Genomic DNA, 23,363 nt, shown 5'->3' with positions numbered 1-23,363 from the left:
GGTGAAACATTCCACCAAAAACACAGTTTCATCCACAAAAGCTTATCAAATCCTAGGTTAGAATAATTACACACTAACTACTCCTTAAAACTTTACAAAAAACAGGGGTGCTCTGTTGTCCTTCATGCACAGGTGGGTGTAGTCTTCATCTTCAACCCACACAACTCAGCAGGGCCCTGACTTCATCCTCCCTGTGCTGGAAAAGAGGAATGGCAGAAATTGATGACTCTGTTTTTTTTGATATTGAACACATTCTCAATGAAGAAGAGCTAGCAGAGCTGTGGTTCGAGGAAGAAGAAGAAATGCAGGATGCAGGAATATGGGAGTACAACTCAGAAGATGAAATGCAGGATGGCAACCAAGAAGAACAGCAACAGCAGCCACAGACAGAAACTAATGTTCTCAACACACAAATGCAACAGCAAGGTCATGAAGGGACTGGTCTTGTATGCAGAAAACAATTAACTTTGCAGCAAAGAAGAAAGATTGTTGATGCAATTTTGCTGAAAATGAGCAATGGGACTTTACCAAGGGGTCACATGAAGCAATTAGCATCTGAATTTAATGTCCACAAATCAACAATCACAAGAATCTTTTCAGACATAAAAAAAACAGCTGGCAACAGGGGACTTGATTGATGTCAGGACCAAAAAATTTGGCAAAACAGGGAGAAAGCCAATGGAGATTTCTGATGAAACTCTCCAGTCAGTCCCATTACATTTAAGGCAGACAGAAAGAAGCTATGCAGGAGCATTGAAGATCAGTCTAACTACAGTTCACAATTTGAAGAAAAGAGGCAGGCTAAGAACACACACATGCTGCAACAAACCATTGCTCACATCAGACCACAAGGTTGCCAGACTAAGATGGATTTTGTCACATATAAATCCAATTACAGGGAATGAGGACCCCACATTTGTTGACATGAGGAATGTCATACACTGTGATGAAAAGTGGTTCTACTTGAACCCTGACAAAAGGAGGTTCTACCTACTGCCATGTGAGGAGGATCCCTATATGGCAGTTCAGTCAAGAAGATTCAAACTAAAGGCAATGTTCATGGCAATCATAGGGAAGCCATTATATGGCATAAATGGGGAACTTTTACATGATGGAAAGTATGGCATCTTTCCATTCACTGTCCAGCAAGTAGCACAGAAAGCAAGCAAGAAAAGACCAAGAGGGACCATGGAAACCAAGGCACTCCAGAACATAAACAGAGAAGTAATCAGAGAGATGCTGCTAACAAAGGTTATTCCAGCAATCATATCAAAGTGGCCTGAAGGTCTGCCCAAGGATGTGGTCATCCAATGGGACAATGCAAGGCCACACCAAGTTCCTACAGATGATGAGTTTGTGGCAGCAACAACAGCTAATGGCTTTAACATTCAATTTGTTTTCCAGCCAGCACAGTCTCCTGATTTGAATGTCCTTGACTTAGGGCTATTTAGGTCTATACAATCATTGCAATATCAGTCTTTTCCTAGGGACTTAGAGGAGCTAATTCAAAAGGTCAAACAGTCTTATGACACTTTCAACCCTCATGTAAACAAGTACATCTGGGTTACATTGCAAAAGTGTATGATTAAGATACTCAAGGCAGAAGGTGGTAACAAGTACAAAATACCACATATGAACAAAAAAAAGCTGGAAAACCTAGGTAGTCTTCCAGATTTGGTAGAGGTTCAGAAAGAGGATGTATTGGAGGCTGTGGAGTACCTAAACACCATGTTTAGGCCAGCAAATCAAGGCACTCAAGAAGACACAGAAGATTTGGAGGTGGATGCAGATTAGGGGAGTCTTTACAACAACCAGACAACACATGGACTGCCACACATAACCACTTATCATAGTAAGTTTTATTGGTTTTTTTTTTCCCAAAAACATTTTGAGCAATCCAGTGGTTAGGTGTATTTTGTTGATTACAATTACCCAAACAAGTCAGGCAGTCTGAAGTATAGTCATTAGATTATCATACATATGGTCTTTTGTAAAGTTTTATGTACTAGTATTTTGTACCCACATTTTTAGTTGATTATGAATGACAAAGATAAACAATTTATGTGGGCACTAAATCCATCAGAGGGTTATAATGTTGAATACTACACATATGCACAAGGGTACCTCAACAACAACAACAACTTTCATGTTGATGGAGCAAATCACCTGTGCATATTGAAATTCATTGGAGTCCCTTCATCATGTGGATATGGGTAAGCTAAATAGCATATCAAAGTAGGGGACTCTTTAATAAACAAGAAACAGAAGGCAACATCATGGGACTCCTTTTAAGGGACTGACTAGGCAACAATGAACATGCACAAGACACCAGCCTCATCATTCATCAATCAAGTCCACACAGCCAGCAATAAAGACAACATGCAACCAGATGTATCAACACACACATGCAACCAGCAATAAATCTCCCAGATGTAACATAACCAACAACCCAACATTACACAGCAAACCCTAGTATCCAGCCTACATCAACACAAACATACAAATAAACCCTAACATTTAACATAATCAACAACCCAACAATAAACAACAACGAGTCAAAGTTACCCATAACAGCAAACCCTTAGCAGCCAGAGTAGATCAACACAACCAACACCCCATCATGAAACCACAACCAGTCAAACAATCCCGCAATAAACAGTGAAACCCTAGTTTCAGCCATAGATCCACCGGCACAAAAATTAGGACTCTTTTAAATTTTAAAAAATTTAAAAAAATTAGGAATAGGAATCGTTACGCAAAGGTCAGTGCTCAGCCTCCTCATCAGAGGACAGCACCACGAGGTCGGACTCCGGCAAATCAGGCAACCCGCGCAAACGCCTCATCGCCACCACCGCAGCCTTCCTCTTTCGCCAAAGCTTCGGAGGAGGCCTGGAAACCTTAGATCCGCGCTTGGGGGTGGGGGAGGGCGCAACACTGACCTCAAAATCGGACTCCAGATCTACATCTTTAACCTGAAAATCAATTTTTTTTTTGGCATGGGACTCGCCTTCACCCTCCTCTTTGTTCGTCTTCTCCCCCTCGTCGATATTTTTCAGGACTTCCCCCAAAGCTTTGAAAGTCGTCGAAGAACAGCAACTAGGGCCTTCCTCAGAGTTGTAAAGGCGGCGAGGAAAATCATTGCCCCTGTTGATGTCGTTAATGAGGGACTTGATGAACCGAGCCTCACTCTGTGAATCTGTGCCAATATAGGCGTCAACAAGTGGATCTAGGTCATGTAACGGAATTGTGAAGTCTGGATGCCTCTCGAAAGGGGAGGGAAAGGGGGAAGACATAATTGTGGGACTCTGAATTCTTCAGGAAAAGGGCGAACGAAACGAAGAAGACGAAGAACAGGAACCCTAGAACACGAAGAACAGGAAAACAAAGAAACTGATCTAGGGTTCTATAGAATTCTCTAGATCAGTTTAGAAAAGGTGGTTGGGAAGATGTAGAGTTGTGTCGGTTGGGGGGTAAATTGGAGGGAGTAATTAGGTTAGGTTAATTTAGGTGTGTTAAATTAAGTTAGGGTTTTGGATAATGAGGGGTAAAAGTAAGATGATTAAATTTTTTAAGTGGGGGTAATATAGTAAATTCAAGGGTTTTTATTTACCAAAAACAGAATGAAAAAGGAAAGTTGCACATAATAGTGAACGGACTAAAATGGCAAAAGTTGCACATAAAAATAAACGGAGGTAGTATTCAAAATACTAGGTAGTTTTGATGAACGTGAAGTATTGAGTTGAAAAACTCAAATTGTCAATAGTTAACAACCAACATATCTTTTCGCTTCATACACTAATGAGTAGGACTCATTGATGTAGTAATTCGAGTACGAATTAAAGGAAAAGATGGAACCTTGTGTTATGGTGCATTAGATGCTTAATTATTCCTAAAAAAGTATAGTCAAAACACTTAAGGAAATGGTTCTTAAAGTTATGAGATGATGTGTGACAAGAAATATAGAAAACAAGGAACAAAGAAAAGGAATTTGAGATTCCAATTCTACCTAAGAGTTCATGTTATCGTAGTTAAACTTAGCAACTTATCTTCACAAGTATTAGATACTGCTTGAGAGTTCCAATTTCGAAGTGACCTCAAAACAAATGAAGTTAAGCTAAGTTATTGACTTACAAGCTTGGAATGAAGCAAGTGATGCTATATCAGTTGTAAGGTCGTTTGCTTTGTTTAAAGACCTTTTAAAGTTAAGGTTAGAACAAATAATGGTTATTGTGTTCCATAATCAGCAAACGATCCGTTTACACACGGAAAGACTCACATTCAAAGTAAAAGAGTAATAGTTGTTGGTTTTATTTGAATGGCATGGTTGTTTAAGCCATGAGTCAAGAATGCTTGATTAAAAACAAACATTTCTCTAACATAAAAACTCACAAGGTTCAAGTCATGGACATCTCTAGCCTTAGAATTGTTTAGGGATGATCCCCCAAACTCACAAGGTTCAACTCACAAACAATGCTAAGGTGATCCCTTCCTAGAAGCTGGCATCTCTAGCCTCGGAATTGTTTGGGGGTTTGGCTTTCGTTAAGGTCTTGTGTAGTTTGGGCCTTACATCTTAGCTCTGTGTAATTTATAACCTTGTTTCTCTTTGGTAATAATATGCCTTACTTACCAAAAAAAAATAAAAAAAATTAAAAACACAAACAGTGCTATAACCTGGGAAATCAGGCCCGTCTCTGAGCCAGAGAAGGAGGGGGAATCGCCCTGAGCCCAGGGAGAAAAAACCAATTTCAAAGTTCGATCCTAACTAACATTAAAGGTTCTTCAACACATTAGCAACCAAACTTGATAAGTATCAAATTAGGCTCATAATTTTATGGAGAAAAGGTACAATCACATAATTCCATCCAGAAAATTTGATTCAATTATCAAATTGGGTTGATGAATTTTCTTCTTGAGCAACAAAATCGAGTTTAGTAATTATAAACAATAGTTCAATAATCTAGTTAACAAGAACCCTAAATTGAATATGCTGAGAATTGAAATAACAACAGTCGTAGATTGTGTAGCTGATATCCGATAATTACAAAAAAGAAAGCAGCATCTTACCTAACAAGTTGCATCAATGGAAGATAGAAATTTCAATGGAGATCGTGAAGTGCGCTTCAATGGAAATTGAGAGAGAGAAGAGGGCAAATCTATGCTTTTGGGAAGCTTACCTTTATTATTAACTAGATTAGTCTCGATGTACGTTCGTGACTAATAATAGTTGTTATATTGTCACAATTGTTAAATTATTAGACTAAGTTTAAATATTAATAAATACTAAATTTTCAACTAACAAAGAAAAAAAAAATAGCACATGCATTATTTTTTTTTTTTTTTTTGGAGTATTAGTGAAATAGCTTAATTTATCAATTAAATTAAAAAAAATTAAAAAATTAATGACATCACATATATTTTTAGAGGAAAAATAGTCTACCACAACTTGACATGTGTTAGAGATTGAGGTGATGTCAGCGGTTGTTATTTTATTAATAGTTGTGGAAGGTATACAAAGACACACGGTGCACAAAGTTGGAAAATTTACAGCCCACTACCTGATATGGGAGGCCCATGCCGAATACCAAAATCTAATATCATATCATATCACTAATAAATAAAGCCGGTCTCGCAGCCAGGCCACGAGACAGTGACACTTGGCATTCTAGTTTTGCACCAAGTGTCACGCCACATGGGCTACAAATAGGTATTATTAGTATAGTACCCACGCAATTGCACGGTTAAAATAATTCAAATATTAACTCTCACAAATTGTAAGTTATTACTTGTTATATCGAAAGCTTTTAGTGTATATTAATTTTAGTCACAATAACGTGTACCCATTTAATCATCTATCACGGTACTCCATCCGTATCATATTTTCAATTCAATGTTGAATAAAATGGTTTAGAAATAGCTATATGATAAAGGTTTACAACCTTTACAAATATCTTGGTCATGTTTTACCTATTTATATCTAGTCATGCACATTCACATATCTTATATATTACTCTTTATGTGCACTTTTGTTTTAATTAATATAATAAAACATACTCTATTAACCCATAATATAGTCACAAACTTTTTAAAAATAAAAAATAAAAATCATGTGTACAACATTAAATATATTGGTTGAAAAGTCACCCTAAAATGATAGATAAAAAGTTACCCAAAATAAATCAGAGTCAGCCTGACATATACTACCTCTTTTACATGTTTTGTGCAACAAAGAGGGTTATATATGCTATATTGATAAGTATAAAAGTTATATATGCTTTATTGTAAGGATACAATTTTTAAATTATTAAAATCAAAATATAAGTGAGTAAAAGTAACTTTATTACCCTTATAAAACTCAATTTCCCATTGTCTATTTACTTCAAAATCAAATCAGGTTAAACATTACCCAAAATAACTTAAAAGTGCATTATCCTATTATTGTTTTTTTAGTGTTTCGAGAGCCACATTCGATGTACACTACTATTATTGTAAATCGGATGTACACAAATAAAGAGTTTATAATATATTTGACTTATTTATTAATAAATCTTACCAAGTCTAAGAAAGCATACAAAAAAGTAATTTTAAATAATTAATCCATCTATAAATCTAGACCTGGCAATCGTAACCAAGACCCAATGACCCGAGTCAAAATCGACCCAAAAACATAGACCCAAAATTGACCCAAAACCCAAAATTGACTCGACCTGACCCATACCCGATCCAAAAATGAAGCTGACCCGACACCCGAACTGACCCGACCTAATTGTACCATAGCCGAAGTTAACCCGATACCCGAAATGGCCCGACTCGAAATTGACCTGACCTAAAGTTGACTCGATGTGTTCAACCCGAACAGACCCGATACCCGAAATGTCCTAAACTAAAATTACCTTATAACTAAAATAAAAATGTCTAGTGCCAAAAAAGACACAAATTGTTCATCTCCAACCGTAGCCAAGATCATAAACTGAATTAATAGTTGTTATTATAATAATAACAAAATATAAAATATCAATTTGAGAATGATCCACAAATGGAACAAACAGGACATGATCCGACCCGATTCAGACCCAACCCGAATATGACGGGACATACTCGACTCGAAAATAATATGACCCGAACAGACCCGACCCAAACTCGACCCGACCCGAACTCGACCAGATACTTAACCAAAGTTATAACCGAAACCCGAATTGACCCAACCTGACCCATACCTAATTCGAATGTTAGCTGACTCGAAATGACCTTACCCGTAAGTGACTCGATCCAGACTCGACCCATAAACCTATACTAAAAGTGAATTTTAGGATAACACATGTCATTCCTTTGTCACCAAATGCTTTTTCCAAATTTGAGTTTTTGAACATATTTCAAATTACCATTTTCATGACTAAATGTAATCATCTTATTTAATAAAATTGATCAAAATAGGTCTATTATTTTTATTTAATATTAATAAGAATTTATCTTTATTTACTAATCTCCTATCAATAAAGATATACAACAACTACATAGTAGATTACCCGTAAGTGACTCGACCTAGACTCGGCCCATTAACCTATACTAAAAGTGAATTTTAGGATAACACATGTCATTCCTTTGTCGTCAAATTCTTTTTCCAAATTTGTGTTTTTAAACATATTTCAAATTACCATTTTCATTACTAAATGTAATCATCTTATTTAATAAAATTGATCAAAACAGGTCTATTATTTTATTTAGTATCAATAAGAATTTATCTTTATTTACTAATCTCCTATCAATAACGATATACAACAACTACATAGTAGATTAGTAGTACATTTTTTTTAATTTTTTTTTTATTTATGAGTGATTAAAAGAGCGGAAAATTTTTCATTCTAGATATGTCACATGCCAATTTAGAATTTAGGCACATGTGTTCAATATAGCTATATACTTCTAACTTCTTCCATTTCTTTTAAGTTGACATGTTTTGACTTTGTTCATTATTCCCTTAACTACTTAGACTTTTATTTTTATTTTATTTTTTTTTGAGATTTTAGTGGTAAGAAAAAAAAATAATCATGTAGTGTTTTGTTAGATTCGTCTAACTTTTAGTGTCAAATACCCCGTTTCAAATTCTTTATAATTTTTGCTACAATACGTAATTAAATAAATTTACATTTAAAATTATGTGTTGATAATCGTGCTTAAATAAAATGTTTCATTTAATATGAAACAAATTAAATATACAGTAATTAGATGGATTAAGGAAATTATAGCATTCACTATTGTGTATTAAATTAACTATAACTTAAATTTTGTGAGATTTAATATCGAACTATTATATCCCTAATTTCTAGTATCCAAATATGGTTTAATACACGTCAGTATATCATTGTAGCCATTAACGTTTTTACAAAAAAAAAAAAAAAAAAAAAAAAAAAAAAAAAAAAAAAAAAAAAAACTATGTTTGATTTCCTTACTTGTTCCTATTTTCCTAATATTGTACACATATTAAATTTACTATTGTTAGCATTGTGGCCTAGTGATTGTCCAATCACACATTTTTTAGTAAAAGGATATCGAACAAAATTTCATGAATTCTACTTGTATGATTTAGATCGCAATCAAGGGGCGGACCTATTCATGTGTCTGGTGGTGCACGTGACTCACCAGTTAAAAAAAATAATAATGTTGAATCAAAGAGACCCGTTAATATAAATAACAGGTCTCTTTGATGTAAAAATATCAAAAGAACTTTGACTCTGTCACCTATCACTCTCTCAACGTGTTTTTTTGTTAAATATCAAAGAGACCAGTTATTAAGATAACGGGTCTCTTTGGTGTTGCTGCGTATTGTGCTGCTTTCTTTAATAATTAAAGAGATCGTATTATTATTATTATTATTATTATTATTATCATTATTATTAGTTTTAATAATTTTTGCTTCTATTCATATCCCCCAAAGCTTATCAATTAAGTAAAAAAACATAAAGTTAATGTAATAATTTTATAGTATAATTTGTTTGTAACATGTTATTTGTAATACTTTTGATTTGTAAGATTGAATTTTTAAGTACTATTTTGTTGTAATATGGATTTTTGCGTCCTATTTTTGTATTGAAATCAATTTGGTGAAATATATATATATATATATATATATATATATATATAATTTTAGAATTGAAATTAATTATAAATAAGATTTGGAAAAATAAAAATGTACTTCTACAAATGATCAATAATTGATGGTGACTCACCACCTCAAAAATCCTAGGTCCGCCACTGATTGCAATGCATTCAACTTTGCTAATGTCTATCAAAAAATAATATAGTATATAGTACATATTTAATACTCCGTAATTAAATTGCATTTTTACTTATACATTTAATCATAAATTGCATTGTTAGCTGTTAGATCGATGTCAAGAATAAAAAAAAATATAATAAGTATGTAAGATATTTTACTATTATATATTTGAAAATTATAAAATATATTGTTCATATATATATGGATATATTATACTAATTGATTCTTTTTTAGTATAATAATCGATAATATTATCTTGTACTATATTTAGTAAAATAATTTATATTATGATACTATACTTTATTTTGTCCCTATATGTATATAATTTTAGTATAATATTATATGCCAATTTTATGTGTAAGATTTATAGGAAATAAAAGGTCTTAAAAAATTTAGTGATCTAATTTCTTTATTTAGGATAGTGAAAAAGGGCGGGAATATTTTCAATGACAAGATGACACGTGGAGCTGTTGATTATAATGCCCTCTGTTTTAGTATAGTTATAGAAAATTGTGACACATATGATGCTGAGTAAGCGAAGTTTGGATAGATTTTAAAATATAAAAATGTTGTATACAATTTTATTATCAATATACTTCTAACATTTCATACATACAAAAAAAATCATAACTTTTAATAAATATCTTATAACTTGATACTATTTCCATCATAAAATTTGTTTTAAAAAGTTCTTTAAAATAAGATTCATTTATAATATATTTTATTTATTAACAAAAATAAAAGAATCCTTGAAAATAAGTTTTAATCAGGAAAAATAAGTTAAGTTTTGGTAAAAAATTATCTAAAGCCAAAAAAGTTTATTTTAAGATTTTATCAATAATCTAGGCATCGTCCGGGCACAAAACTAGTATAAATATAAAGGGGAGTTTTTTCCCGATTTTTTAGAGCGCCACATAGGATTTTTATTTTTAAAAAATTATTAGAGCGCCACTTAGGATTAATATTTTTAAAATGCTAAAATAGGATTTTTTCCACGTAAGATTACTTTTTATTTTTAAAGCGCTACGTAGGATTATAATAAAAAATCGCCACATGAATTAATAATTTGAAAATACTATAATAGGATTATGCGACGTAAGATTAATTTTAGAGCATCACATAGAAAAATGTTATATTTTAGCCAATAAAAAAAGAATTGCAATTTATTTTCGATGAAATTTTTTATATTAATTATAAAAATAATATCAGCGCGTTTTTTGTGTGGCTGGCCATATCGGGTGGCCTGTTGCGACACACCTAAACACTGACCGAGTAACCTCTGACCGTCTGAGTAACCCCTAATCTAACCCTTGACCAACCAAGTAACTCCTGCCAAATAATCCCGACCACACGGTGTGACCAATCACATATGAAACTTTGTGAAATAAAACATTATTTTCTTATATTGTGAATTTTATCTAAATATAAGAAACAAAGTTAATAATTCATTTTTATAATAAAAAATTCAAATAGTAAGCAAGCGAATATCACAAATTTTATTAGATAAATATATATTAGTAAAATATTTTATTTGAAAAAAATACAAACAAACCTTGCATTGCACGGGTTTCATCTAGTATAAAAATATTTTCAAACATGGCGTGATTTTGTCATGATTTTTCAAATTATTAGTTATGGACCTGCGTGCGATGTGTACAATTTCTCAAGTTATCAATGTTGTTTTCCCAGTGATAATTGTTTAGGGTAAAAGTTACCCTAGACACGTGGCCCTATGGGGATCTGACACGTGTCATCCCCCCATTGCACCATGGGCATCCAACCAATGGATGCCACGTGGCATCGTACCCCCAATGGGGGAGCAGGCCCATCCGCTATAAATAGAGGAATCTACCTCATTTATTGACATTCAGAAATACATCCACAAAACCCGAGCAGTATTAATTGCGGAATCTCCCGGAATCCGAGAGAATTAATTTACCTTCTGCACGTAATTTCATCCGAAGTTGTTCTAACTTGACCGTCGGAGGCGAAACTCCACCCAACCGGAGTTTCGTGGTTTTGCAGGTACAGAAGTCAGGCGTACATTCCCGGTGCTGTAACTCTCCCGTGGGACACCTCAAAAACCCCCGAAACATTTTGGCGCCGTCTGTGGGGAGAGTACCACTTGGATGGCATCTGAAAATGTACTAAACGCAGAGGGCAGCCGGCCCACGGCTGACCCTGTGGTCCACACGGATCATGAAAGCGGAAGTGGGGACGACTGCAATGTCGAAACCTATATGGCCCCAGACGTGTCCTTCCGCTCCAGGCGCACTCGTTCCAAAGAAAGAAGGGAACGAGGTCTAGACAAGGCTTGCCCCAACAACCCAGGCGGCAAGCATACCGGACAGACCCAGGCGGCGGAGGGGTCGGCCCCCGTCACCAAAGATGAGCTCATGAACCTCATGAGTAGCTTCAAAGGGGAAATCACCGACATCCTCAAAAAGTCAGCTGGTTCCAACAAGGGCCAGTCGGCCAAGAGGGCTTCAGGAAAGAAGCCCACCAAAGATCGAGTGCCTACCCCTCACCCAAAGCCTAGAGGGGGGGAGGGGCCCCTTATCGACCTTTCAAAGATTCGTTTCCCCGAACCAGGGCAGCGAAAGGCCATCCGGCAAATACAGCCGGATGGTTCAAAAAAGACTTTCACAGATACCCGGCTGTTTATCGAAGATAAGAGAGGTCAGAGTATGTCCCAGACGGCTTCAACGTCGACATACCCAGAGAGCTTCCGTAATTCTTCGATCAAGCATTTGGAAACTCACCCGAGGAGCCACACGCACGGCACGTCCGTCCGTAATGCCCCTCATGTGATCCACCAGGCTCCATTTGGGACTCAACAGCCATTTGGAGCTGGATCACCATACATGAAGCATTCTCCTTTTGGGAGAATGGCGACAAATACCGTCCAGCCCATGGACTGGCAGCTCAGGCTGCTAAACTTAGGGGAACAGCCTTCGGCTTTCTCCCGCGAAATAACCGAGGCGGCACAGCCGGCTAAGGTTAAGAATGTGTTGGTTGGTACCTACGATGGCACCACCAACTCGGAAGACCATTTGATGGCGTACACCAACCTCATGTACCTACAGGGGTTGGACGACGCCGCCTGGTGTCGATGTTTCCCGGGAACACTAAAGGGCATAGCCCAACGGTGGTTCGGCAACTTGCCGGCTGGGTGCATCAATAACTTCAAGACGCTTGCATATCTGTTCGCGTCCAACTTCTCCATGAATATCCCAGCCAAGAAAACCAGCCTCGATCTAGGGGCGATCCGGCAGGGTGACAAGGAGGGACTTCGGTCCTATGTCAGGCGGTTCAATCTGATGAGAATTCAGATACAAGGACTGTCTGACGAAGTTGCGTACACAGACTTCTTCAAGGGCCTGAAGGATGGGTCGACATTCAAGTTCGACCTAGTTCGCAAGAGGGTCGCTACCCTCCAAGAGGCCCTGATGGAAGCTGAAGCCTATATACAGGCGACAGAGCTCTGTGCCGTCAAGCACACGTCAGAACCCAGGCGGTCTGACGTAAAAGAGAGCCGGTTCCAGTAGCCGGCCAGAAAGGAAGAAAAGAAAAGAAAAGAAGTTTGGGCAGCTGACCGCCCAGGTCAGTCATCCTAGAAGAAGCAAAAGAAGTTGGAACCGTACGTCCCCAAGTACGAGTTCAACAAGGACTGCTCCACCATCCTCATGGAGATAAAAAACCGCTTGACTAGTGAAAAGTCGGCTCCCCTAAAGAGCGCTGTCAAGAATCGGGATAAGAGCAAGTATTGCCAATTCCATGAGGACATTGGCCATGACACCAATGGCTGCTATAGCCTCAGGCGGCTATTGGACCGATTGGCTGATGAGGGGGCTTTGAAGTCCTACCTGACAAAGTCCAAGGGTAACCCTGCAAATGGAGGACAGTCGTCTAAGAAGGTGGTGGTGAGCTCTGACACAGATGAAGAGCACATCTACACCATTGCAGGCGGCTTCGCTAATGGTGGCCCTACCATTCGGGGTGCCAAGGACAACATCAGGAAGTTGTCCGCCTCACAGGACGAAGGTCAGGCGTCGAAAGACGTCTTCCTAGAAGTCTTCATCTCTGAGAAAGACAGGGGTACGGTCAGGCGGCCCCACGATGACTCCGTTGTCATCGAATGTAAGGTTGCCAATCAGCGAGTTGGCCGGATCCTAATCGACACCAGGAGCTTGTCTGACCTAATAAGTTACCGCTGCCTGGCGAAACTGAAAGACAAGCCCAGCAGTATGCACAAGGCCCCCCACCCCCTAGTCGGCTTTGGAGGTGGGGTAGTGCATCCGGTAGGTAGGATTGACCTACCCATCCGGCTGGGAGGCAAGGGGGAAGGGCGACACATGGTCGTCAAGTTTTTGGTAGTCGAAGAGCTGACTGCCTACAACCTCATATTGGGGCGTCCAACCCTCAATGAATCTAAGGCGGTAATCATCCCCTCTCTCATGCTGATTAAGTTCGAGAGGGATGATGGGTCAGTAGGCTCCCTAAACGGGGACCAAAAGGCGGCTAGAGAGTGCTATCTCTCAGACGTTAGGCCGACTGCCCATGCAGCCGGCCCCCGCGAGGAACCTACTGACCTCGAAGACAAAGAAGTCGGGCCTGTCCCTAAGGCAGGCGGTACCAAGAGAAAGGCGGACCAATTGGCCCCCGCCAAGAGAATGAAATAGCAATCACTAGCCGGGGAAAGGCCGGATGACTCCCGGCCCCAGCCGGCTGGTGAAAGCATTGATTTCGTCCTGGACGACAGCCGTCCTAATAGAACTATTAAAGTTGGGACGGTTGCTTTTGAACAGTTGGGGGCAGACTTGCTCCAACTTCTGAAAGAGTTCAAAGACCTCTTCGTCTTTGAAGTGGAAGAGATGCCAGGCGTAAGCCCGGATCTAGCTGTCCACAAACTAGCTGTTGATCCCATGATAAAGCCAGTTAGGAAAAAGAAGAGGGATCATGGCGAGGAAAGGTCTCAGGCGGCAGCCGCCGAGGTAAAAAAGCTACTTGACGCTGGGTTCATTCGGCAATGCTACTACCCGGATTGGGTAGCTAATGTGGTACTTATCAAAAAGACGAATGGAACCTGGCGGATGTGTGTAGACTACACTGACCTAAACAGGGCATGTCCAAAGGATAGCTATCCGCTTCCCAAGATAGACAGTCTGGTTGACTCGACAGCCGGCCATGCCCTGATGAGTTTCATGGATGCCTACTCAGGCTTTCATCAAATTCCCCTATGGAAGAAGGATCAGGAAAAGACGGCCTTCGTCACTGATCAGGGTTTGTACTGCTACACGGTGATGCCATTTGGGCTGAAGAATGCGCCTGCTACCTTCCAACGAATGATCAACACGGTCTTCACCCATCAGATCGGAAGGAATGTAGAGGCGTATATAGACGACATGATAGTCAAATCCAAGCTCCAGGCGGATCACCTAACGGACCTCCGAGAAACCTTCACCACACTCAGGCGGCACAAGGTCATGCTTAACCCCAAGAAGTGTGTCTTTGGTGTTGAGTCTGGAAGTTTCTCGGATTCTTGATTGATCAAAGAGGCATAGAGGCCAATCCGGAGAAAGTCCAGGCGGTGATTGATATGCAATCACCTCGAACTGTCAAGGAGGCCCAAAAGTTAACCGGTTGCCTGGCGACATTAGGAAGATTCCTCAGCCGGTCAGGCGACAAATGCCTTTACTTCTTCCAAGCAATCAGGAAGAGGTCCAGATTTGAATGGGGAGAAGAGGCTGAGGCAGCATTCCAAAGGTTAAAGCAGCATCTACACTCGTTGCCCAGACTTGTGAGCCCCCTGCCCAAGGAGGTTCTCTACATGTACCTTGCCGTCTCAGACCACTCCCTTAGTGTCGTGCTCCTTGATGAGAGAGACGGCAAGCAGCTTCCAGTATATTTCATCAGCCATATCCTCAGAAATGCTGAACTCCGGTACCCAGTGATTGAAAAATTTGGGTTGGCTCTCTACAAAGAAGTCAAGCGGCTGAAGCCATACTTCTTGGCCCATCCGGTAACTGTCTATACCGATCAGCCACTCAAACGACCAATGACCACCATGGAGTCATCCGGCCGAATGATTAAATGGGTTGTTGAGATCCAGAGCCTGGAAATAACTTTTGAGCCTAGACGGGCAGTGAAGGGTCAGGCGTTTGCTGACTTCATTGTGGAAATGACTAGGTCGACCCATCCGGAAGATCTTGGGCAGGTTTGGAAGTTATTCGTAGACGAAAGCTCTACGACAAACGGTTGTGGTGCAGGTGTAATTTGCAAATCTCCAGAAGGAGATACTTACGAATATGCACTACGGTTCAAATTTCAAGCTTCAAACAATGAAGCTGAGTATGAAGCCCTGTTAGCCGGAATGCGCATGTGTAAGGCGGCAGGGGCAAGGAAAGTCGACGCCTGCTCAGACTCCTAATTGATCGTCAGCCAATTCAATGGTGACTACGAGGCCACCCATCCGGCAATGATCAAGTATCTGCAGGCGGTCAAAGAGGAGGCGGGGGCATTTGATGGACCCCATCCGGGATTATTTGGTAGACGACACCCTGCCGAATGTCTCCTCAGAAGCGGCAGCACTTAAAAAGAGAGCTTTAAGCTTTGAAATGTTCAAGGGGGAACTCTTTAGAAGGGGATACCTCCAGCCGTTACTGAAATGCGTAACCCCAGAGCGGGGAAGAGAGGTGTTAGAGGACCTGCATGCGGGATTTTGCGCTTCCTATATAGGCGGCAGGACTCTAGCAAAGAGGGCCAGACGGCAAGGATATTTTTGGCCGACTCTTGAGGCGGATGCCATAGACTTGGTGAAAAAGTGTGATAAATGTCAGAAGTTTGCCCGGCTGATACACCGTTCGGCAACCGACCTAACAGCAATCTACAGCCCGGTTCCCTTTGCGAAGTGGGGTATGGACATCTTAGGTCCTTACACGCCTGCCTCAGGCGGAAGAAGATACATTTTGGTGGCTGTAGACTACTTCACTAAGTGGGTTGAGGCCGAGGCGGTCAAAGGCATTAAGACAAAGGATGTCATCTCCTTCATTTGGAGAAACATCATCACCCGGTTTGGGGTGCCTATGTCCATGGTTTTTGACAACGGTCCACAGTTTGAAACATCTGCCCTCAAGGATTGGTTAGGAGATCAGGGGATCTCTCATTGTTTTGCATCCGTTGGCCGGCCCCAAGCAAACGGTCAAGTTGAAGCCTTCAACAAACTCATCTCAGACGGCATAAAAAAGAAGATCGAAAGAGCCGCTGGTCTGTGGGCCGATGAGCTTCCTCACGTCCTTTGGGCCATCAGTACGACTGAGAAGGGGGCAACCGGTGAAACACCGTTTCTATTGACATACGGCACTGAAGCGGTTCTGCTAATAGAGCTCTATGAGCCAACCCTTCGAGTCATGCTCTATGACGAGGAGGCTAACTGGGAAGTCATGCGCCTAGCATTGGAGTCACTACTAGAGCGCAGGGGCAATGCCGCCTTACGCCATGAAATATACCGTCTGAGGATGACGAGGCTTACAACAAAAGAGTACGCAAGCGCCCTCTCAAAGTGGGGGACTTCGTACTACGAAAGATGGAGGCCACTGGCAGAGCAAATGAGCAAGGGAAGCTGACCCCCAATTGGGAAGGCCCCTATCGGATATATGACGAAGTCAGAGACGGAACCTACCACCTGGAAACTCCAGACGGTAGGAAGTTACCTAGGACCTGGAACGTGGATAACCTGAAAAAGTACCACTTCTAAGAGGATGTAGTCATTTTTTTGTAAAACAGAGAATCAACGAGAAATGCTTTATTTCAATTTCTGTGTATTTCTAAAGATTGGGCATCCGTTTTCCTCAAACATAAACCAAAAAATGCTAAGTACCTAACTTAGTCGTTTAAAGAAGCATGGCCAAACATGAGTAAACCGCCTGTTCTACCCATGAACAGGCATCCGGCAACGCCCTTCCGGGTGAATTTGTCGAAGAGAGCATCTCCCTTTCGGGTGGTACATTGTTCTAAGCGTCACAACGTTAGACGGTCTTAACCAGCTAGGTTAATCGCATAACCGCCCGAATGACCTATTGCAAACAAGGTGACCTGTCATTATCCCCAAGGTAATACAGGCGGCAAAATTAAATCTTGTTGGGCAGGCGGCTATTGCCAAAAAGCAACTTAGCCAGCTTATGCGCCCACTAACTAACCTCCAACAGATCCTGACTGGACTGTTACCCCATGACACCCCAGACGGGGAATTTGCAATTCACGTTGTAGCCTTTCTTGCCTCAAGGCAGCTAAGGCGGTGAAAAAATCCTACCTAACTCCCAATCAAAAGGTAGTCAAACTCATATGGTTGTTACCCCAAGGTAGCCCAGCCGGTAAAAAATACATATAGTCAGCCGGCATAGGCTGGATCAAACTCCATATGCCTGTTATCCTAATTCGCTAGAGTGCGACTCAAGCGGCAATCAGAAATTCAGATTATTGAACCTGGGAATAGAAATGTATGGGCGACCGCTTGCTTAGTGTTTGCACTAAACAATCACCCACCCAGGGGCATGCATAATAAACCCATTCGGCATTGTAAAAAAAAAAAAAAAAAAAAAAGCATAAGCATACAAACAGCGAAAAGCAAAGAATAGAGCAAGGTTTGCAAAAAAAATAACCGACTCAGTCGGCATAAAATTATATTACGGAATTTGTTCAGTGTTAGCCGGACCCCCTGTCCGGTAAAAAGAGGATACATCAAATACACGGCACGCAGGCCGGAAAATAAGAAGACAGAGAGCTTAAGGCTGAGGCGGAGCCTGGTCTTGATCCTGGCTTTGCGAGGCGGTCCCCGGGACAGGAAGGGAAATCTCCTCTTGGTTCTCCCCTTCCGAGCCATTCTCCGCCTGCATGGCCGCGATCTGCCTTTGGACCCATTCCTCATAAGGCTCCAGAGCCGGCTGGTTCGTCTCTTGCGCATCAATGGCAAGATCTGCATATTTATAAGCGAGTTCCCAAACGTTGTATTCTGCGTCCGGATGGACCAAGGACCAAGCCTTCTGCATTCGAGCGATGTAGTCTTGCTCATTCCCTTCGATGAGCCGACTCTGTTCAGCCTCCAGCGTAGATTTAAAATTGTCGCTGGCTTTGGCTGCCGCCTCCTTCAGACGGACGTTCTCAGCAAGGAGGTTTTTGTTCTCCTTCCTGGCCACCTCCAGGAGTTTGGAAGAGTCGTTCACCTTCTTCAGCTGCGCCTCGGCATTGTCCTTTTCCGCCTCGAGGTTATGGATCTTGGTGTCGGCTTCATCGAGCGCCTTTTGGAGCCGCTTGATGTTGTCCGCCTGTTTCATGATTATGCCTTTAGTTTTTAATTCATGCATAATCATGGAATACTGGGCAACGTTATGGGCGTCAGATGCGTCCCGTTTAGCCCGCCTTACCTCGTCACACTTGCGGGCATAAGCTTTCTTGAGCCCTTCCACGCGCAGCATTGACTGCAAAAACCCAGACGGTATCAGAGGAAACCAGGCGGCATAATAACTTTAAAATAAACAAAGGATTATGTACCTCAGACAGGCTGGCCAGGACCTGGTCGGCGTTGAAGGAATGGATCCCTGGGATCGCCTCCTTCTCCTCCTTTGGGATGGCCTTCAGCATGGCCCGAGCGTACCTTTGTACATCCGGCCAGCGAGGGGAGTGATCTGCACCAGAAACAGACGGTGAGAAGGTAACATACTTCCCTCCTATTGATTGACGGCTGCCAGAAGAGTCTTCTGGCTGGAGCTGGGAGTGCGACTTGACCCGCACAGGCTTGCCAAGCAAAGAAGGGTTGAAGGGGTCAAGAGTACCTTGGGTGGTAGGTTGAGGGTCGTGACTGCCCTCAGCCGGGACTGAAGCACCGGATGCCTTTGTAGGCACCGTCTCCTTTAGTGGAGCATCCGGCTGCCTTTTAGACAGGTCCAGCCCCATGTTGAGGTTTTTGAGGGATTTACCCCCAATAGTTAGACGGCTTAGGACCGTCAAAGAAGAGGTCTTCCTCGCCTTGTTCTGGGCAGGCGGCTCCTCTCCAGGCCTTGGCCTGATTATTTTTGAAACTGAATGGGGCACCTTGCTCCCATCCTAAAAGCAAACATAGCAGTCAGGCGGCATTGAAACCAAACGGAAATATATGCAGGAAGAAGTGAAAAGAAAGATACCTTTTTTGCCGCCTGAGCAGCAAGTTTTTTCTCCGCATTCGCCTTGCGGATTTCGGCGGCTGACTTTGCGGGAGTCTTATCAGCCGGCAACATTGCTAATCCACGCACTTCGTAAAAAAGCACCCATCCGGTCAGTAGTAAATAAAATAAGTAGCAAATGACAAGATAGGGGCAGTCTCTAATGTGACCTACATTTGTCAAACTGAGTGCTAAGTTTAAAGACGGACAATAACGCCTCGTCTCGAAGAAATTCGTGCTTAGGTACCCAGTTTCTGGGTACGCTTATTAAGTCTCCATTGGAGAGGGGGACAGTGGTCTGTTCAAAGAATTTGGACTCTATTATTCGCTCATAGTCCTCATCCGGAATGCGGGGCTTCTTGCATTTATGCCCCAGGAGGTCAGGCTTCCGGTTGTATACCCTATACTCCCGGTTCTCCGCCTTAGTAGGGGAGGATACCAAGTAGAACCTGTTTTTCCAATCAGACCACTTAGACGGCTTGTCTAGGGTCATTAGGTACTTGGGATAGGTTGTAAGGGTATACCAGGCTCTCCAACCGCCTGGGCTTCTGCTCAAGTAATGCATATGGGCGAAAGCCTCCCATCCGAGGTTTATATACTGCATCTCGCAGGCGGCAATGTACCCAATTATGTTAACCCATGAGTTAGGGGTTAACTGCCAATTACCCAGGCCATATCCTCGAAGGATGGCCTTTATTGTGTTATGAAGAGGGAAGCGGAGACCAGCGAGGAATGCCGCCTCATAGCAGCCAAAATACCCGTCTGCATTAGGTTGCTCGTCTTCCCAAACAATAGTGCCCATCTCAGGCGGCACAATTATTTTCCAGTCAACCCCAAGCGGGCGAATCTTCACAAAGTCCTCCAAGTTACTGGCCATACTAGCCCTATCTTTGGCAGAGACGGTGATGAGGTACGGGTCGCCTTTATTACTCCAACCAGGCCTTTCCTCCGCCTCACTATCAGCATCCAGTGTCAATAGGCCGCTACTGCTGCCGCTTTGCTCTCTACCGGATAGGGAGGCAGTATCGTCGTCGCTGGCACTCTCTTGGTGTACCAGTCCAATTTGAGAAGGCGAGGCGGTCTCTTCCTCCTTTTCAATTACTTCTCTAGAAGGCGAGGCGGCCTCTTCCTCGCTTTCTTTCTCTTCCAAAATCCCGTCGCTAGAAGTGCTTGGGGTGCCAGGCGGGGTATCCCTTGTCCCCTCCGTCTGACAGGGGTCAGGCGGCAGCTCGCCTGATTCTGCCTCTCTGTACTCTGGATCGAAGGCAGTTCCTTTTATGCGAGCCATGGCGTCCTGCACAGAGACAGAGACGGTCGGTTTCGGAGAAGAACAAGGAGACTCCCCGTACCCAGAGGCGGCACCCCCAGTCCTAGACTCAGCCGTACCAGGAGACCGGCTGGCTTCTAAATTATGGTGTGTCGTGTGTGTAATGGGTGAGGTCATTATTTTAAGGTATTTACAGCCAAAAGATTCAAAAATGAACTCCGAAAAAAGGGCAAGGAACCAAGACGTTACCTTGAAATTGAGTAAGAAGTTGAGAGACGGTTGTTGACCAAAGATACCCCAAACGGTATCACTTTGAGCAAACTGCAAATTGGCAAAAGAAGGGAAATTAATCACCAATGTTGCACAAAGATACCTCAGGCGGTGAAAGCCGGATGGGGGAGAATGACGAGCAAATGATCTGGGATTTTTATCAGATCAGGCAAAGACCCCCCAGTCGGCATAAACCGGCTGAGTTTCGCAAAAAGCTCAGCTAAAGCCAATACAGTCGGCTGAAGGGCCGGCTGTACACTTGTTAAAGTGAAGACTGTTTTGGTGCCCCCCAAGCGGCGAAAACCGAATAGGGGCCACAACAGTTTAGAAGGGGATTGCTTGCTCACCCCCCAGACGGTGTGAGACTGGCAGGGTAGGCAGCAAGGCAGGCAAAAAGAAAATTTGAACGAAGATACCCCAGACGGTTTTTCAGCGGCTGAGGGTCTATTGAATGCAACTCACCAATGAGATTGCTTGAAGATACCCCAGACGGTTTTAACCGTCTGAGGGTCTATTGAATGCAACTCACCAATGAGATTGCTTGAAGATACCCCAGACGGTTTTCACCGGCTGAGGGTCTATTGAATGCAACTCACCAATGATATTGCTTGAAGATACCCCAGACGGTTTTCACCGGCTGAGGGTCTATTGACTGCAACTCACCAATGAGATTGCTTGAAGATACCCCAGACGGTTTTCACCGGCTGAGGGTCTATTGAATGCAACTCACCAATAAGATTGCTTGAAGATACCCCAGACGGTTTTCACCGGCTGAGGGTCTATTGACTGCAACTCCAATGAGATTGCTTGTTTGAAGCCCCAGACGGTTTGAACCGACTGAGGGTCTATTGAATGCACATTCAATAAGTGCCAGAAGATAACTCAGGCGGACTACACCGGCTGAGGTTTTCAATAGACGCAATTTATACAAAATTGCCTAAAAAGCTCCACACGGCAAATGCCGGTTGCAGCATAATCAAACATTCAATCAGCGACCGACTGGGTCAGAAGGATACCTTAGTGAGGCGGAATGAGAAACTCAGGCGGTATCCAGAAGAGTGACTGTTTGTGCAAATAAGCTGGCGGGGTCCAGAGCTCTCGCTTTTTCTCAAGAAATTTCTCTCAAAAATGGCAAAGTGAGAAATGAAGGGAGGGGGATACTTATTTATAGGGGTTCCAGAAGGCGAACCGTCACCTTCCCCTTCAGTTTGAAATTTGAAAAGAGAGAGGGAAGGAGGCGAATCGCCCCTCTTTCTGCTTGGATGGCGTGTGTCACAGGTGCCATGTGGCATAGCCACGTCAGCACCCGTGAGGGGCAAATGTTTAGGGTAAAAGTTACCCTGGACACGTGGCCCTATGGGGATCTGACACGTGTCATCCCCCCATTGCACCATGGGCATCCAACCAATGGATGCCACGTGGCATCGTACCCCCAATGGGGGAGCAGGCCCATCCGCTATAAATAGAGGAATCTACCTCATTTATTGACATTCAGAAATACATCCACAAAACCCAAGCAATATTAATTGCGGAATCTCCCGGAATCCGAGAGAATTAATTTACCTTCTGCACGTAATTTCATCCGAAGTTGTTCTAACTTGACCGTCGGAGGCGAAACTCCACCCAACCGGAGTTTCGTGGTTTTGCAGGTACAGAAGTCAGGCGTACATTCCCGGTGCTGTAACTCTCCCGTGGGACACCTCAAAAACCCCCGAAACAATAATTATTGGTGTTGTTTCTCGAGTGATTTTTTGTCACTTTTAACTTATATGCTAGCCCCCAAATTTTTGCAATATTTTTTTTTTTTTTTTTTTTTTTTTTTGTAAAAAACAATTTTGAGATGCATGTCTATTACATAGTTGAATTATTTAATAAGGTTATTATAGTTATAAATATTTACTGAATAATTTTTAGAGACCTTATTGCCTTAAAAATTGTTATATACATCTGGGTATACGGTGCACCCAGTATTTGCTGAATAATTTTGAGACCTTATTGCCTTAGAAATTGTTATATAGATCCGGTGTACGGTGCACCCAAGGGTTTTGTTTGCTCTTTTCGATGATTATTGGCTCTATTGCTCATTTTATCATCAAATGAACATACAAATATTCTTGGGTGCAATTTTAACTAAGAGATATCTAAAGTACTCTAATTTCCTCGACTATAATGTTAAAAATTGCGACTCTCCTATCTGGAAAGACATCCTCCAAGGGAGGGAAATCTTAAAAACAGGCATCACCAACCACATTGAAGATGGGGAAGATACCTCTAGTTGGCTCCACAAATGGATTGGAGACAAACCTCTATATCTCCATGAAAATATCAAATTTCCAGATAGTAAAGGACATTGGAG

At 41.8% G+C, this 23,363-nt stretch overlaps 1 protein-coding gene across 1 annotated transcript; it reads left to right on the top strand.

Annotated features, from left to right (window-relative positions):
• Positions 1 to 678: 678 nt before the first annotated feature.
• LOC110684879 lies at positions 679 to 1,794 on the top strand. Its single transcript, XM_021861317.1, has one exon. It carries the CDS (start codon positions 679 to 681, stop codon positions 1,792 to 1,794), a length of 1,116 nt encoding a protein of 371 aa, XP_021717009.1.
• Positions 1,795 to 23,363: the final 21,569 nt, after the last annotated feature.

This window comes from Chenopodium quinoa, unplaced genomic scaffold (assembly GCF_001683475.1).
Source record: "Chenopodium quinoa cultivar QQ74 unplaced genomic scaffold, ASM168347v1, whole genome shotgun sequence".
NCBI lineage: Eukaryota > Viridiplantae > Streptophyta > Magnoliopsida > Caryophyllales > Amaranthaceae > Chenopodium > Chenopodium quinoa.
This window is presented reverse-complemented; position numbering and strand designations above follow the sequence as displayed.

Bases quoted from the DNA above. Each gene is read 5' to 3' on its own strand.
- LOC110684879 (XM_021861317.1), top strand. From the start codon at position 679: ATGGAGATTTCTGATGAAACTCTCCAGTCAGTCCCATTACATTTAAGG.